This window comes from Miniopterus natalensis, chromosome 14 (genome assembly GCF_054644295.1).
Source record: "Miniopterus natalensis isolate mMinNat1 chromosome 14, mMinNat1.hap1, whole genome shotgun sequence".
Taxonomy (NCBI): Eukaryota; Metazoa; Chordata; class Mammalia; order Chiroptera; family Miniopteridae; genus Miniopterus; species Miniopterus natalensis.
The window spans coordinates 44,884,666-44,902,834 of record NC_142094.1 but is presented as its reverse complement, the minus strand read 5'-3'; the positions used below and the strand labels follow the sequence as shown (position 1 = coordinate 44,902,834).

The following is an 18,169-nucleotide window of genomic DNA, read 5'->3' as shown; positions in this document are numbered from 1 at the left end:
TAACCTCCAACTGGCATGGGGACAACTTGAGGGAGCATTCCCAGGTGTGGTTTTGGGGTGTGGGTGCTAAAATGTCTCTTTTCATCACTGCAGTAATGAGTGAGGCCTTGGCAAGCCGACTGGCCTGCCTTAGTTGTCCCAGTGGAGGCCTGCCCTCTACCCACTTGCCTTCCTTCCCTCAGCTCAGCCCCCTCTGCAGGATCCTCCCTGCCTCCCAATCCTGGGGCACCCCAAGCTCCCTCAGCCTTCCAGGAGTCAGTGAGGTGGAGTGTGAGGCCTGAGACTGTGCTGTGAGTTGGAAAGAACACAGCGGTTGGAATCCAAGCCCACTACATCCCAACTGCGTAACCTTGGGCAAGTCACTTAACCTCTAGGAACCTCAGCATCTTCTTCTGAGATGGAGGCACTACTTGTGCCCATGCACAGGGTTTGTGTCTGCATTCGCTGAGCTTGTGTATGGATGGCTGCCTCTGGCATAGAGCCTGCTTGGAACTTGCTAGGGTGGCTTCCATCCCTTTCTCAGGTGCCATGAAAGTTGTTGTGCTCTGTGACTTGGCTGACCAGGACCAGGTTCCCAGTCTTGTAAGGGAAGTGGTTAAAGCCAGACAGATAAAGGCCAGGGTAAGGAATGACACTTAGGCCAAGCCAACACTGCCTTAAAGAGTATTTATGCAAAAAGAGTTGATTTTTCTGCACCTTGCTCTTCTCACTGCTCCTAGGTGCAAACGCAGACAATCTAGCCCTTGGGATAGTTGCACAGTATTTAATTCTGACAGTATCCTGGAACAACTTGATGGATACTCTCAGAAATGTCCTTGAACATAGAACTTGACACATTTTCGTGAGTTTATCCGAGGATCATTTTCTAGCAAGGGAATTGGTGAGTCAAAGAGTTTGCATTTCTCATTTTGATATATGTTGGCCAGTGGCCTGCCTAAAAGAATTCACATCCCTCCTACAGCGAATGAGACAGATCTATTTTCTCATGCCTTCATCAGCCCTGGGGCTTACCGAACTTGAATATTTTGCCAGTCAGCTAAGGAAAAATAATGTCTTATAGTTCTGATTTCTTTTCTCAGTGACACATGAGGTTGAGTATCTTTTCATGATGGACCTGCCGTTTGGATTTCTTTTTTGGATAAATGCTATTTACATTCTTGGCACATTAAAAAATTTTCTATTGGGAGATTCAACTTATTACTTTGGATTTAGAGGGTTGTTCTTGGTGAGTGGAGATTGGTCTCCAAGGGGGCTTGGTGGTGTTTCAATCAGTTTCCTCTGGGACTGCCTCCCTGCCCTCCAAAGGACTGTCCTGAGCTTGCTATGAGCTTCCTGGGGCTCTCGATGTTAACAAGGTGTAAAAGTCTTGCCCCACACCCATCCCAGTGCTGGGCAGTACATTAGGGCATTGCTTGTGATGAGATGGCTGTGTTGGGGGCTTGGTGTTGGACTCACTGCTTCTGGGATTAGGGGAGGGGGGAGCACGGTAAGATGCTGAGAAAGAACGCGTGTATGTGTGTAGCTATGGGGAGACCTCCAGAATTTCTGTGGGGGGCTTACGTTGCTGGGGGTTGTATCTGCATCGGAAGCACCCCATTAGAGTGTATTCCAAATAACCAATCTACTAAAGTTGTTTGTGTGCACAGTAGATATAACATCCAAGCTTAGTTGTCTATTTCCCTGGATAAAAAAATTATAAAAGTCAATAAGAAAGATAAAATCAGTAATAAAATAATAACAGATTTACCACTTGTATGTGGAGCAAGCTGACAGAGATTGTGCCTCCATTGGCATTGCCAGGAGGGAGCCAGGAAAGAAAAGGAATGAACTGCCATAGTCGGGTGTTTGTTTTGGGCCAGGCCTGTGCTAAGCACTTTGCATGCATTTTCCCACTTAATCCTTATGCAAACTGTCCAAGGCATGTGCTCTTATTAACCTCCGTTTACAAGCAACGAAATGGAGCCTCAGAGAAAATGAGATAATTTGTCCAAACTGTTACACTAAATACAGGGCAAAGCTAGGATTTAATACTGAAAGTTGTTGGATGCCATGCATTGGGTTTCCCTGTTTTTCCTCCCCGGCCCTGATCCCTTGGTTAAAGCTGGAAGGAGATTCCACAGAGAGGGTGGGAGATGGGGCTGTGGTGTTTTGGCCCAGTGCCCCAAACCCCTAGCCCCCCTGCCCGCCTCAGCAGCCCAGCTGGCATCTCAGAATACAGGGCTGGGAGAGGGGGCCCCTTACTTGGGGCTTTGGTGTGCAGCCTGGGAGGGCTGGAATCTATAGCTCACGCCTTTCCCTGCATGGGTCTGGGTGTGAGCGAGGGTGTGGGGAGGGGGCCTGCTCCCTGGGGGTGGGCTCTGGCCAAGTGAAACAGGCTGAGGTCAGAGGAAGGGGACCACCCTCCCCAAGGGAATGCCTGGATGACGTGACTTTGGGGGGGGCGCTGGGGGAGGAGGTCGACTGTGTGTTTCTGTCTCACCTCCATGCCTGGCCAGATGGGGAATCGGTGCGGGAAGCCCGGCCAGATGCAGCCTCTGGCAGGCTTCCCTGGCCGCTGCGCGAGGTTCTTCTCCAGCCGGCTTGGCAAGTCCCTCCTCCCAATCCCAGAGGGGACAGGGAGCCAATGACGTCCTCGAGTTGGCTGTGGCAGAGAAGAGGGTCTCCTCTGGCCACACAGCAGAAAGGGGCTGGGAGATGTGGGTCGGGGCCCAGAAGACGTGGCCTGGTACCCCTTTCCTCATTCCAAATGGCTGTGTGTCCCGAGCCAGGTTTGGGGGAGGGAGAGGACGTTTATAGGTTTGCTCTCAGATCTGGAGACTGGGGGTGAATGTAGCGTAAAGCAAAGCATCTGACTTCTCGGTCCCTTTAAGTTGCTTACGCTCTCCCTGCAGCGAATGATCTAGGTCTAAGTCACTCTTTGCACTGCCCACCAGTGAGCAGCAAAACCTCTGTGCACTGCCACGACCTGGGGTCCCCCCACTCCTAACTCTGAGATCTGTCCCAGTCATTCCCCTGCCACCCAAGTGTGGTCCATCTGAGGTTCCAGAAGCCTTCGGGGTGGAGGTTTCTCCATCTTCAGGTGTCCTCTCCTAAGCTCCTGGTCTCCTCCTCTCCTCCCCAGACCCCACTCATTTCCCTGCCTGCCTTCTCCCATCACCAGACTGGCCTCACCTTCGTGCCTGCTCCTCACTTAGAGGCCTTCATCCTGGTCTCTTCTTTCGGCCCTTAAATCTCCCCATATGCCTGTTCTTCCCTCGCTCTCCCAACCCCAATGCATTCCAAGTTTCCCACCCAAGAAACTCTTCAGCTTTGACTTCGGCTTTTCTGCCTTCTGACTCTCCTGCCCCTGCCATTCCCACAAACTTCAGAGCCAGGGACTCTTCTGCTCACCTCTGACTCTCCTGCCCCTGCCATTCGCACAAACTTCAGAGCCAGGGACTCTTCTGCTCACCTCCTGCCCCTTACTGCCTTGGGCTTTCGGCTCCAACCACCCCAGCTGCACCTTGGTTTTCCTCCCAGCTCAAGCCCATTGCTCTCCCTTCCCCACCCACCAGCCTTTGTGCCCTTTCTTCTGCTTGGGACACCCTCTGGCCGCCATCACCCCCTCATCTTAGCTCAGCTTACCCTTCTCATCTCTCACCTTCACCTCACCTCCAGCATCACCTCCTCCAGGAAGCCATCTCCACTCGGTGCCTCTCCTCTGTGTTCCCCAGGATCATACATGCCTCTCAATCTAGTCTCCACAGCCAAGTACCCGTTAGTGCCAATCTTGCTTACCAGTCCAGGAGCCTCCCTGGGATCAGGACTGTTTTTATTTGACTTTGGCTTTACCAGTGCCTCAGCGGAGCCCAGCACATAGTAAGCACTCGATGCTTTACTGGACTGAACAGAATTTTATCAGACAGAAGTGACAGGTCTTTATTGAGGATCTACCTCATGCCCAATATCCTTAGATAATATAGGGCAAACAAGGGAAGTCAGGATAAAATCTTTGCTTTCAGGGAGTTGAGGACAGTTCTGGGAATGGGTTGGGGGAATAGACACACATGAAATTGGCAGTCAGGGTCTCTTGTGCTGAAGTGGGTGCTGTTGATACAGATGCCCTTAAGGGTTTTAGTAAAAGAGGGAGTCGGCTGTGGGCAGAGAAGCTGTGAGGCCCGGAAGAGGGCACAGGGTGGGTGGGGTCAGATGAAAGGAGGCTGGGCCAAACTGCAGGCTCAGAACAGGAGGAGAAACATGTTTCTAGAGGTGAGCAGAGTTCACCTAGTTCTGCAGTCAGCTCTCCTGTGGGCACTTTCAGCATCAGGGCAGGGTGAGTGGATTTTCAGTGCAGTTTTTTTTAATCCTGGAAGCCAAACAGGAGCTGATGGCATTCCCAGTTTTGCTGCTTGATGGGGAAAGTTTTACTGCACGCCAGGCCCTTCGGGGCCAGCGAACTCTCTAGGCAAGGAGAGCAAGATGTTGTTGGCATCAGTTCTTTCCAGTGTGCAGTGGAAGAGAACCCGGTCTCTTCTTAACGAGCCTGGGAAACCAGGTGCATTTTAAGCCAGGCTTTCTCCTTAATCAGCCAAGTACACCTACTATGTGCCAGTGTTGGTGATCTGTAACATGGGGCTCTCAGAGGCCCAGGATGTTTCTTCCCAGGCTAATGGAGGTCACATGACCCCTACCTACACAAGCCTGTTGTATACCCGATGAAAGGACAGAGGGAGCATCAGGGTCGAGGCAGTCCAGGGAGGCTTCTAGGAGGTGGTGGGTCCTGATTAGAATTAGGTAGGCTGAGAGAATGGAGAAATGGAGTCCTTCCTGGCTAGAACTCCTTAACCAAGAGTGGCATCTTTTTCCTTCTAATATTTTAAAAACAGCTTGATTGAAATATAATTCACATACCATACAATTAATCCATTTAAAACATACAGTCCTATGGTTTTTACAGTATATTCACAGATAATATGCAACCATTACAACAGTCAATTTTAGAACATTTTCATCATTCCAAAGGGACCGTTAGCAGTCCCTTCCCATTTTCTCCAATGTCACCACCCCAGCCCTAAGCAAACACTAATTTATTTCTGTCTCTATAGATTTGCCTACTCTATTGTAGTGGGTACCAGAACTTCATTTTTTTTTTTAATAACTGAATAATATTCTGTTGTATGGCTATAACACACCATTTTATTTATCCATTCATCAGTTGGTGGACATTTGTGTTTTCACTTTTTGGTTATGATTTTATATATATATACTATTTTATAATATAATGCTGACATGAACATTTGCATATATATTTTTTGTGTGGACATGAGTGTTCATTTCTCTTGGGTAGATACCCTGGAATAGAATTGCTGGGTTATATGGTGACTCTATGTTTAACCATCTGAAGGTCCTGCCAGACTATTTTCCATAGTGGCTGCATTTATTTCACATTCCCACCCACAATGTGTGGAGGTTCCAATTTCTCTACATCCTTGCCAACACTTGTTATTATCTGTCTGTCTAAGGATATTCACCTTCGTGGATGTGAAATGGTACTTCATTGTGTTGTTGATTTGCAGTTCTCTGATGGCTAATGATGTTGAGGATCTCTTCTTGTGTTTATTGGCCATTCATATATCTTCTTTGCAGAAAAGCCTATTCAGATTCTTCGCCCATTTTTTTTTTTAAATCCTCACCTGAGGGTATTTTTTTCATTGCTTTTCAGAGAGAGTGGAAGGGAGAGAGGGAGAGAGAGGGAGAAACACATCAATGTGGGAGAGACACATCGATTGGTTGCCTCCCGCATGCGTCCTGAGTAGGACCACGATTGAGCCTGCAACTGAGGTATGTGCCCTTGGCCAGAATCAAACCCAGGAGCCAAACTGGCTAGGGTTCTTTGCCCATTTTTAAATTAGGTTATTTATCTTGTTATTATTGAGTTGTAAGAGTTTCTTATATATTCTGGATATAAGTTTCTTATTGGAAATATGATTTGTAGACATTTTCTCCCATTCTGTAGATTGTCCTTTCACTTTCTTGCTGGTGTCCTTTGAAGCACAGACGTTTTTAATCTTGATGAACTCCAATTTATCTATTTCTTTTTTTGATTGCTGTTTTTGGTATCATACCTTAGAAACCAGTGACTAGTCCAAGGTCATGAAGATCTGTGCCTATGTTTTCTTCTTAGACTTACATAGTTTTATTGCTCACATTGAGGTACTTGATCCACTTTGAGTTGATTTCTGTATATGATGTGAGATGGGGTTCCCGTCTGATTGAGTCAAACTGAGATGCCACCCACTACTCACTCTAGTTGGCAAGTAGCACTTTGCTCCTTCAATTTAGGTCTCAGCTCAAACGTCCTCTCCTCAGAGAGGCCTTTCCTGACCATCTGTCTAGGTAGCCACCTTCACTGCAGTCAGTTTCTGTCACTGCACTCCATATCATTGGACCATCAGAAATGATCGTATGTGTGCCTGAGGCTCCCCATGCAAGCTGCATGACAACAGACTGTCTGGCTCCCTGCAGCTATGTCCAGCACCTAGTGTGGGGCCTGGAACTCAGCTGCTGCTTCGTTTATAGCTGTTGAGAGCAGAAAACGTTTTGTTGAAGCAGCTGCATTCCCAGTGGATTTTGCTAAAACTTTCTAAGCCTCATGGAGTTGGAAGTTGGAGGTCTGAGTGGGAAGGGATTTTCTAGCAACATCACAGACAGGTGGTCACTCATCTCCTGCCCTGACGATCCCATTACTTTACAAGACAGCCCTTTTCATCCTTGGGCAACTCTGGTTGGAAAGTTCTTCCTGACATTGTGCAAAGACCTGCTTTCCTGTAATTTGCATTTATTATCCACTGCCTTCCTTTGGGTACAATTGGAGTTGAACCTCCCATATTGACAGTCCTTTAAGTATTTGAAACCAGCTGTCGTGTGTCTCCTGAATGCTTCTCTGGGCTCAGCACCTCTAATTCTTTCAGCTGTTCCTCCTGGAGCCAAGAAGGGCTGGACTCTGACCCCTCAGTCACTGAGGAAGGCCCCACAGAGCCAGGGACGGCCACAGGCTGCCAAAGAAAGCAGAGGCATGGCTACAGCTCAGACCTAATGAACCCCAGTCTCCCTGTTTTCTTTTCCCCATTTGAGCTGGTGACTTCCAAAACTGGAGGTAGAACTTTGAGCAAAAGCACTGACTACACACTCCCTAACTAGACCTCTTGAAGGCAGGGCTGACTCTTAATTATACAAATTACACTATAATATTGTTTTATATTTAAAGAGTATTTTTTTCAGCGATTCCAGTGATCTTTTAGGTATTGGTCCATCTTAGTGGTTCTCAACCTGTAACATCTGTTAGACTCACCTGGGGAGCTCTGAAAACGACCAGTGTCCGTCCACCCCACCTTCCAAGATTCTTTTTTTTTTTTTTAATATATCTTTATTGATTTTAGAGAGAGGAAAGGGAAGGGAGAGAGAGAGAAATAGAAACATCAATGATGAGAGAGTCATTGATCGGCTGCCTCATGCAAGCCCCTGACTGTGGATCGAGCCTGCAACCCAGGCATGTGCCCTGACTGGGAATTGAACCCTGATTGCCTGGATCCTAGGTTGATGGTCAACTGCTGAGCCACGCCCGGCCAGGCCCAAGATTCTGATTTAAATGGTATGGGGTAGGACCTGAGCAGTAGTGTTTTAAAACACCCCAGGTAATTGTATGTGTGGACAGGGCTTCAGACCTTGGCTTCAGGAACTCCCCAAGAATGAGCAAATGTTGGATGTTACCAGAATATCTAAGAGCTGGCATTAGCCAGAGGACAGGCTAGAAGGACACAGTTGTTTTATAAGATGGAGTCTTGTTTTAAATTGTGAAAACCATACATGTTCAAAAGAAATAAAATAATATAGGAAGTGTATAAATTATAAAGTATAAAGTGAAACTATTGCATTTCTTATCTTAACCCAAATAACCACTATTATCAGTTTGTTGTGTGTTTTTTCCCAGATTTTTATAATGTACACATATGTGCGCATACACAAACCCCCATACACATTTCTCACCCCAAATAAACCTAATCATATTGTATACATACTCTTTTGTAATCTGTGTTTTTTTTCTGTTTTCTTTCTATCCTGTGGACATTTTCCCATAATGACACAGAAAGAGCCATCTTTAACAGATGTATGAATCATAATTTGACCATTTTTAAAATCAATAGACATTCAATATTCCTCACTTTTTGCAGTTACAGACAGTGCAGCAGTGAACACCTCTACATTCATAAACACACACAACACACATATATACGCACACAGACACACACTGAGTGGATAAAATCTTAGAGACGAAATTGTTGAATGGAAGGGAATGCAAATTTGGGATCGGGATTGCCAAAATGCTCTCCAAAAAGATTGTTTCAGTCTACCCCATGCCACAGAATGCCTAATGACAGCTATTTGCCTTGTGTCAGAAGCTGAGCTTTGCTGAGCACAGCACAGAGGAAGGCGTGAGTGTGGCAGCTGGTGGGGAGGAAATGGCGGGGTCATTTCCCCCGCAGGCTGTGTGTGGAGGAGGCCCTGGCCTCTGGCCTTGCCTGGCCGATGTGTTTCCCAGGAAGAGGAAACCAGACTGTGTGTGTTAACCTTTGCCTTGCTCTCCAGGGTGTGACGCTGGAGTGAGGCACGTTCACAGGATGTGTGCGCCCAGGTCGGTGGGCTTGGGTCAGTCATTGATTTGGAAGTGTGCGGGGCGACAGTCTTCCTTTCCAACCCTTTCTTAGATCCACTGGGCTGGATGGAAGCCCGTGGAAGCCCAGGAGAGTGATCCTTTTTATGGTTCAGGAGAGGATACGTTTGTTTAAGTAATCCACGATTCTAGCTCCTGAATGTCAGTGTACACTGAGAGTTTTTCTTAGTGTCCATAGTAGGGGACCCTCCTCCCCCTAGCCTCGGCACACTGCCACCCTCTCTGGGCTCCTAGGCATTACCGAAGATGTCCACTGCCCATTGCTGGGCCTTTCTTTCGGAGCACCTGCTGGTTCAAGGTGGTCAGACCTGTTTTCTCTGATAAGCTGGCTTGAGACCAGAGGGCAGAGGCAGAGTTGGAGGGAGAAAGGTACTAAGGTTCAACCTTGTGCCCTCAGATACCAGGCCCAGAGGTCTGGAATCTCCAAAGTGGGCTTCTCTGTAGAACCATGGCTAATAGGTGGCTCCAGAAACTTCTAGGAGAGAGGCTAAAATTCTAAGAGTGCAGAAGACCATGCCAGGCACTTTGAAGGGGAAGATGGGGAAAGGAGGTCACCTTTATTGAGCAGCTACAGAGTCTCTACCCATGTTCTCAGTGACCTCCACAGTGAGGCAAGCATTACTACCTCCCTTTTGTGGATGGGGAATGAAGGCTCAGAGAGACTCACAACTTTTCATGTAGATGATCTGATTGATTCTAAACGACGCAAATTAGAGCGCAGGTTCCCACTCAGGGTTCCTTACACGCTTGCCATATGGGCGGCCTCCATCCAGACTAGTCACCCACACGTGAAGCAACAGTTGCCAGAGCAGCGGAGTGAACCACGAGGGCAAACCCTTGTGGCAGGGACTCTGCCTTAACCCATTGTAGCTGTTAAAGAAGACAAAGTAGTCAGGCTATGGCGTCAACGCCAACTTTGAACTTGAGCTCCAGCACATGCCTCCGACCTGACCTCAGGTAGATCAGTTACCTCTCTAGGTCTCTTTATGAAATGGAGATGATAACAGTGCTTTCTTCATAGAATCACTGTAAGGATTAAATGAGATGACCTGAATAAAATGCTTAGCAATACCTGGAACACTGTAAGTGTTTAATCAATGGGCGTGGCTGTTGTTATTCCTAATGAAACCAATAGTTCGTGCATATTAGAGAAATACTTGTAAAAACAGATTCTTCCTGCTGTTTCTTTCCTACTTCTGGGGACTGGAAGGACAGAACTTTGATAGCTGAACCTTTTCTGAAGGTCCACGTAGGGTTTGGAAATCCTGGGAGAGCCTACTATATACACTCATGTCCCCTCCAGGAAACAAGAAAAAAAAAAGCTTCTGACTCCGAGGGGCCTGCCACAGGTCACCAGTCCTTTGGGAAGGGTGCTCCTGAGGGGGCATTGTTTTCCCTGCCCCAGCAACAGAGTTGTTTGTGCTCTTCTACTTTCCCAGGTCAGCTCGTTATTAGTTGTAGGCCCACCGCCTCCATGTGTGTTTGTTTCCCACTTTCTGCTCTTTCCCTACCCCTATTCCTGTCCCACGGCCAATGGAAAGGAGCCGCTTCACCATCTCCCTCTTCCTGGGTGTCTAAATAGCTAATGTGCGTTGAGCACTTACCGTGTGCCAGGTCCTATGCTGAGTGCCCCATGTGCATCATCGCATTTCAGGGGAAGCTCCCATTGTGAACCACACTTGGCAGCTGACTCAGAGAGCCTATGACACTTGCCCAAGCTCACACAGCAGGGAAATGTTGGAGCTAAAATTTCAACCCATCAAATACTTTTAAAGCCTTCTTCCTCCTCTGTGATGCCAACACTGCCTTTGGTCCTTTCTGAGCCTCACCTTTGGGCACCCCATCGCTCCATCTTGCCCCGCACCCCACTTGATTGTCAGTGTGAGTCTGGCTGCCCCAGCTGAGCTGTCAGGGCCTGGAGGCTGGGGACTTTGCCTCGATCTTTAGCTTGACACCAGGTAAGCACTCACTCGGCATTTGCTGGTTGCTTTGTTCCTTCACTTATTTAGTGGACATGAAGTGAGCAACTCTTAGGTGTTAAGTGTTGTGCTGAGCGTGATTTGCCATGATCATGCCGTGATCTGCCTTCAGAGAGCTTCCATTCTAGTGGGGAGATATATGGAGTTAGCTCACTAAATTCTCACCGCAGCCCAAAGGGAGGTAGCCACTGTTATTGCCATACTGTAGAGTAATAAATGGAGACACCAGTCATATGGCTTCCTCTTCCAACCCTCTTGCCTGTCCCCTGCCCTCCAAATTAAATAAATAATCGAGACCCGTGATTCATGCACAGTGTGATGGGGACCCATGACTCTTTCGAAGGTGTTTGATATTGCATAGGAGCCTGATGACTATCGCCTTCTCCGTGTACCTATGAAAAGCCGCTTTTCCCAGAGGAGGGCCAAATGGTCTGCAGCTGCAGCGCCTGTGTTTGGGAGGTGACTGCTGGACCAGTGGCACTGGGAAGAGCATTCTGCCTGCGCACACCCTGCCCCTCCCAGAGCTCGTCTCAGGTTCACTTATACTACGACTGCTCCACAAACACGCGGTCCACAGGGAGCCTGGCATAGGGTAATCTGAGGACAGAAGGGCCTGCCACCTGGTCATTAACCCTTAGCCAACCTGTGCATGTGCATGCGGGGGTGGAGCTCGTCCTCCACGTCCAGGCTTCTAAGTGGGTGCCGTTCCCTAAATCCACAGCCCTAGTCCTAACCAGCTGATCCCACCCGATGGTGGTGTGAGCAGGTTAAGGAAGGTTGTCATAAGTTAACATGTGGCCTGGGGCCAGGGGCAGCCGGCTGGGGTCCAGGGAAAAGAAGGCCTCCCTTCTTAAACTGAGCCATAGTGCCACCAAGATACATGATTTCCTCCACAGTTCTTAACTCCTGTCCCTAACTAACTGTACTTTCCTTCAGCAAAGTTGAACACCAAGTACTTGCTGGCCCTTTCTAATTAAGCACAGGCAGGTCCTAGGCCTTCTAGGACTGGTTGGGCCATAACTTTGTTTTTTAAATTGGTCGCAGCCTGGGTCTGATCATGGACATCCCGCCGCTGGAACTGGGCTGGGCTTCATTCTCTGTGCTGTGGAGTTGAGCTGCGGGTCTGATTTGCATCAGGGCTGCTTTCTTGTTGAAAGGAGCAAGATTTGGAAGCCGTGGAAGTCTCAGAAGCCTCAGACATTTCTGGGCTTAATGAGCTGAGCAGATGGGAGGCGGCCCAAGATGGCCTCAGAGTGGGTGGGCTGGTGGGAGCAAGCCTTTGTGCGGGTGTCTGGTGGGAGTTTCCATAGCTGTGTCTGCGGTGGAGACTCTGCCCTGTAGATGCTGAGCATGGCAAGAGGACATGAGACTCTGGAGCTTCCTCTCCGGGGAAGCTGAATGCAGTTGCTGGTCTACAGTGAGGCTTCCTAGACGCCTGCCATCTGCTAAATGGCCAGAGACGGGGGAAATAGAATCCATGGGTGTTTAAAATCCAGAAGGAAGGGAAACTCCATCCGGGAAACATAATTCCAAAGAGTGTGGAAGCAGGATGTTTAATAGCAAACCTTTCTGGAGACACAGCTGCTGGGTAATGTTATCTTGGCCATTCCTGTGACCAGAGAAGTTTATCTGGGCCCCAGTAAACAGAACTGGCTTCTCAGATGAACTCTGCCCTGTCCCCCTTCCCCTCCACCTGCTCTTTCTCTGCGGTTTATCGCTAGGGTTTCCAGGGCCAGCAGCGCCAGCTCAGGGAGGCTTGGGAAACTCTGATGTGGGAGAGGGCCAGGGGAGTGTGGGTTGGGTTGGAATTTTGTGTATCCCCGGCTCATCTGCAGGGATAATCTGGGATGTTCAAGGTTTGGAAGAAAGCAGAGGTGCTTCCTGCTCACATGAGACAAAGAGGGCAGGAGACTGGCCTCAGATCTGTGGGCTCAGGCTTTAGACTGTCTAGGAGGGTAGGCTCCGGGAGTCTCTGGCAAATCTCAGAGGTTTGGGAGAACCTGGGAATATGGATTCATTTCCCCATCTCTACACTGGAGACACCCTCATGCCCCGAGGAAGTACAAGATGTTAGCAGGAGCAATTCTTTTCTAATTTTTAAAAAATTTTTATTGAATTTATTGGGGTGACATTGGTTAATAAAATTAACCAATGTTTCAAGTGTACAATTCTATAATTCATCACCTGTATACTGTATTGTGCACTCGCCATCCAAAGTCAAGTCTCCTTCTGTCACCATTTATCCCCCTATACCCTCTTCTACCTGCCCCCACCCCACTTTAGCTGGAGCAAGTCTTTGCCCACAGGGAAAGAAAAGTATTTGAGGGGAAGCACAGGCGTGTCCTGTCCTGGTGGCTGTGGCTGACAGGGGTCACATGGACAGCTCTCCCCTCACCCCAGTCCTCTGGCTATTTCTCCACAAGGCTTGTCTTTTGTGTGGGTTGAAGTCAAGGGTTAGACCTAGACGACTCCCTGTGACTTTTCCACTGTTTTGAAGAGTAGAAAGGAAAGGACTTTTCCAAGGGAGGCGTGCTCTGGTTATGCGCTGTGAGTCATAGACTGGAAACTGGGAGGTCTGGGTTCCTGTCCCCTCTCTGCCACTAATGGCGTGAGCACACCTGTGATGATAACCAGTATATTTATCAGGCGGGGCAGCCCCCAAGGCTGTGCCCATAGAATACAGGAGGAGCCAAAGGGTCCAGCAGCTGGGCTGAGGTCTCACAGCCGCTAGAGGGTCCTGAGAGAAACCCAGGTGTGGCTGACTCCAGAATCTGCCTCTTCCTTGGCAGATCTGCTTCCTGGGGCCTAGGTTCCTCCTCTGCCAAAGGAGAGGTCTCCCAGCTGTCAGAGGCTATGAGCCTGTGTTTAATTCTTTTTGGGAGATGAAGAGAAGCCCCTAATTACTCGAGAGGACAGAGCACGGATCGTGCTAAGTCCCAGTGAAGCCCTTCCTCCAGACCCTGCTTGCTTGGCCGGGGAGATAGACTGCTGTCTAATGGCCTGCAGGCAAGTGCAGGCTCTGTCCTGGGTGGGTGAGGTCACTTGGGACCTCCTAAAGGTGTATCCATCAGGGCAGAGGTCAGGAAGGCAGCAACTGGTCATGCACAGCATCTGCTCTCTGCCCAGGACCTTCAGGAAGGGCAGGTGGGAGGGAAGATACAACTGGAAGAAGCTGAGAGGCAGCGGGGGTAGGGAGAGAATGGGGTGGGTTATAACCCCTGTGAAAATTCCAGAGCATCCTGCCATAGTTAGCCGGTTGTATATGAGGGTTTCCTCTGTGCTGGTCTGGTTTTGTAGCATTCCTGACCGTTGACTTCTGTCTGGTCTCAGGCTCTCAGAATTAACATGACTTCCACATGTTCCTCTAGGCTCACCCCCTAAACAAAGGGTGGACATACTCTTCAGATGATCTAGAGCTTTACTTAAAAAGATGTCATTCAGCCCCGCCAGCGTGGCTCAGCAGTTGAGCATCGACCTATGATCCAGGAGATTGAGGTTTGATTCTCGGTCAGGGCACATGCCCTGGTTGTGGCCTCAATCTCCAGTCAGGGGCGTGCAGGAGGCAGTTGATCAGTGGCTCTCTCATCATTAATATTTCTATCTCTCTCTCTCCCTCTCCCTTCCTCTCTCTGAAATCAATGGACATATTAAAAAATAAATGACTAAATAAATAAAAAGATGTCATTCAGTTTCTGATCAAATAGTTTGATTTAAATATCTACATTCCTAAATCTACCCATAGGGAGATAGTCCAGTGTGGTTAAAAGTATGGGAATTGGACTCAGCTAGACCTGGGTTCAAATCCTTTGCTCTGTATTTTGCTATGTGTGTGACTTTGGGCAAGTTACTTAGCTTCTCTGAACCATGGCTTCCTCCTGTACAAAATGGGGATATCAGTGGCAGCTACCTCATTGAGCTGAAGATTAAATGCACTGATGCATATGAATGTTTTACACTGTGCTGAATGTAGTAACTAGTACCTAAATGGTCTCTCCATTTTATGTTTATGTTTATGTTTATGTTTATGTTATATGTTTATGGGATAGAAAGCACGGCATATCCCTATCTATTTATTATAAAAAAGGTCAATAATTTATTTTTGGCTTGTGAGGATAGGGATGGCCTTTTATTGTATGTTCTTTCTTATCAGCATCACATAAAACATGCCATAAATACCCTATCTCAGGCTGGCATCACTCAGCTCTATTTGCTTTGCTTTGCAGCCCTCTCCTTGGGTGCATTTGAGAATAAACACTCCACCCTGCATGAGGCTAACTCTGTGACTTAGAGATCAGAGGGGAGAAGGGCCTGGATTCAGAGCTCACTTCCTTGGCTGTTAACTGAACAGCCAAACAGAAAACCTCACAGTCCTGTGTGCAAAACCCCTGCTATGGACTGAATGTTCATGTCCCTCCCCAAATTCACACTTTGAAGCCTTAATCCCCAGTGTGATGGTATTGAGCTGGGGCCTGTGGGAGATGATTAGGTTTAGATGAGATCATGAATGTGGAGCCTCAATACTGGGATTAGTGCCCTTATTAGAAGAGGAAGAGACTAAAGGCCCCTCTGTCTACCATGTGAGGGCACAGCAAGAAGGCGACCATCTGCAAGCCAGAAGGTGGGTCCTCACCAAGAACCTTGATCTTGGACTTCCAGCCTCCATAACGGGGAGAATAAATATTTGTAGGTTAGGCCAGCTAGTAGATGGTATTTTGTTATAGCAGCCCAAGCAGACTAAGACGGCCCTGCTTCATGGCGAAGTCAGCTACCCTGGTGCCAGGGTGTCTAAATGCTCCTTCCTTCTTCCCCCAGCTTCTCTGCCCACTTTGCTTTCCTCATTGGTGGAATCCCCCCAGACCGCTGAATCAGAATTGCTAGACAGAGGCCTAGAAATTGGATTTCTCATTAAGCTCCCAGTGATTCTCATTCAGTAGAACGGCCCCGAGGCTGTGTGAGGGGACCCCTTGCTCTAACTGAGGCCTCTCCCAGGAGGGTGTGCCTTTGGTATGGGTTCGGGTAAAAGGGACAAAAATGGAGGGAGCAGCAGGCCAAATTCAGTAGGCCTGGGACTTTTCTCTCCTTCTCCGGACAGCAGTCCTGCCCACCTCTTGGGCAAGGGAGCCTTCCAGAGCCACCTGAGGCAGCAGCCTTGGAGAGCCTGACCGAGCTTGGGAACTGAGGTGACATTGGAAATGGAGTCCTGAAATGCCTTCATTTCCGAAAAGTTTACCAATCCTCCATGCGCCAACATCTTTCCTGCAAATCTGTGTGTCATCCAGAGGGTCAGCTTGGTTGTTCAACAGAGCAGGATGTTTTCTGAGCACCTGCTCTGTGCCAGGCATTGAGCTAAGACTTGGGGATAGAGGTGAATTGCAGGTCTCTGAAATGCTGTGGTCTCCTGAGAGGTTTTCTGAGCAAGGCCTGAGAATCAACTGCGGCAGAACACCCTGGAGTGGTTTGTTAAAACTATAGATGCCCAATTATAAAACATGTACCACTGTGGTTGGGTGTTGATCATGGGAGAGGCTGTGCCTGGGGGGGGGGGGGGGGGGGGCATATGGGAACTCTGTACTTTCTACTCAATTTTACTGTGAATCTAAAACTACTATATCAAAATAAAGATTTTTAAAAATAAAATGTAGATGCCTGAGCTCCCCAGACCCAAGTTTGCTTATGCAGCATTTCAGAGGGTGGGGCCCTGGCACCTGCCATTGTGAAAGGCCTCTGCACAATCTCATTCATCCCAAGTTTGAGACCCAGGGGAAATTAGCTACTTAAATTTTTTTAACAACACCAATTTTATGTTCATTGTATAGAGAACATATAAATGAAAAGAAGGAAATTAAAGCCACCTGTAATCCTACCCTCCTAAGATAAACATCCCTAGCATTTTATTGAATACCCTTCTAAATGTGTATGTGTATGTCTGTGTGTGTGTGTGTCTGTGTGTATATTTAGACATATATGTGTAGCGTTCATGTGTATCTGACACAGCACTAGGCCAAGGGACAGAGATGAGAAAAAGAATGGTCCTGGCTATGGAGCACCCACAGTCATGTTAAATGGTGTCCGCTACTGCTTGAAGCCCAGCCTTAGTAGCCCACTCACCTGCTCTTATGTTTACCCCACAGGTATACATCATCAACGTGACCTGGTCTGACTCTACATCCCAGACCATCTACCGGAGGTACAGCAAGTTCTTTGACCTGCAGGTGAGTTGGTCTGAGCTCAAATGGTGCCCAGTTCCATCAGTGGCCCTAGTCTCTGGTGGGCTGGCCTCTCTCATGTTCTCACTCATCCGGAGAACCTCCTCAGAACTCTCAGGTCAGAGCAGAGGGACAGATGAGGGAACCTGTCCCTGGTGGTCAAGCTGGAGTTGGCTCGGTTTAGGACATTGTACACAAACACTTGGGGCTTTGCTGGCGTCCTCAGATGGTCTTAACCGTCATGCTTTGTCACCCTCCTTTGCCTGCCTGGTTGGTAGGAAACCAGTGCGGAGAGACGGGAAGATGGCTGTGGGTGCTGTATGCATGAGCAGACATGTCTATAAACATCCAGGGCGAGACACAAGCCACCACATCATTGCAGGCAAAGAAAAGCAAACATACAGAAAAGACAGAAACAGAAAATAAGCAATTTCTTGAACTACAGACACGAAGTGGGCATACCACTGTGTCTGGCTAACCGAATGAGGGCTCTTACTGCCCTGTTTGTACTTGTAGACAGTATGTGTGTCTCTCTAATACATGCAGGTGTGTTCTCATGGGGATGCTGATATGGATCCCACAGCTCCACTGCAAACACCTCCCTTGATGCCAACTAATCTGGTTAGGCCTCTTTGGGTTACAAGCGATAGTTTTATACTCATACTGGCTTAGACAAAAAGGTGACTTGGTTGGAAGAATATACCAGAGAAGCTTATGTAGTTGACCAGATGGTGTAAAGGTGATTTGAGGCAGTGGCTCTAGGAACACCTGAAACCAGGGTTACTCTCCCCCTGCCTTCTCTCTGCTTCTCTCTGGGCACTGTCTTTAGCTTATATTACCTCAAATCCTGAAGAACCTGACTGTCAACAGCTCCCAAATTTTATATCTTGTTCCCAACAGCAGAGAGAGACTGTCTCCCACTTTGAAATTGAAAAATTCTAGGGAAGACTCTGATTGACCCAACTTGGTCAGATGCCCTCTCTAGACCAATTAGTATGGCTGGGGGGGAGAGGGTCATGTAGCACAGACGCGGTCACTAGGGGGCCCATCGCTATATATGGGGCAGGCACAAAACAAGGCAGAATCCTTGTGAGTTGGGCGGCCACCCTTCCCATACCAGGAAAGGAAAGCCAAGAGGTTCTAGATTCTTCCTCAGGGCTATGAGCCTAGTTTAGGCCCACCCCTAGCCCTCACAACCAAGGTCCATTTCTTCCTTTGCAGGCCTGTGGTGGTGAGTCATCTTGAAAAGGCCAGGCCAGCATATTTGCCCCCAA

General features: G+C 48.3%; 1 protein-coding gene across 2 annotated transcripts in view; it reads left to right on the top strand.

The window, feature by feature from the left end:
* The window catches only part of SH3PXD2A (SH3 and PX domains 2A), a 205,676-nt gene that overhangs the window by 26,346 nt on the left and 161,161 nt on the right, over positions 1-18,169 (top strand). For both annotated transcript variants that reach the window (XM_016219894.2, XM_016219893.2), the window contains exon 2: positions 16,821-16,901. In XM_016219894.2, coding sequence (XP_016075380.2) covers positions 16,821-16,901 — 81 coding nt within the window. The remainder of the gene's footprint in view (positions 1-16,820; positions 16,902-18,169) is intronic.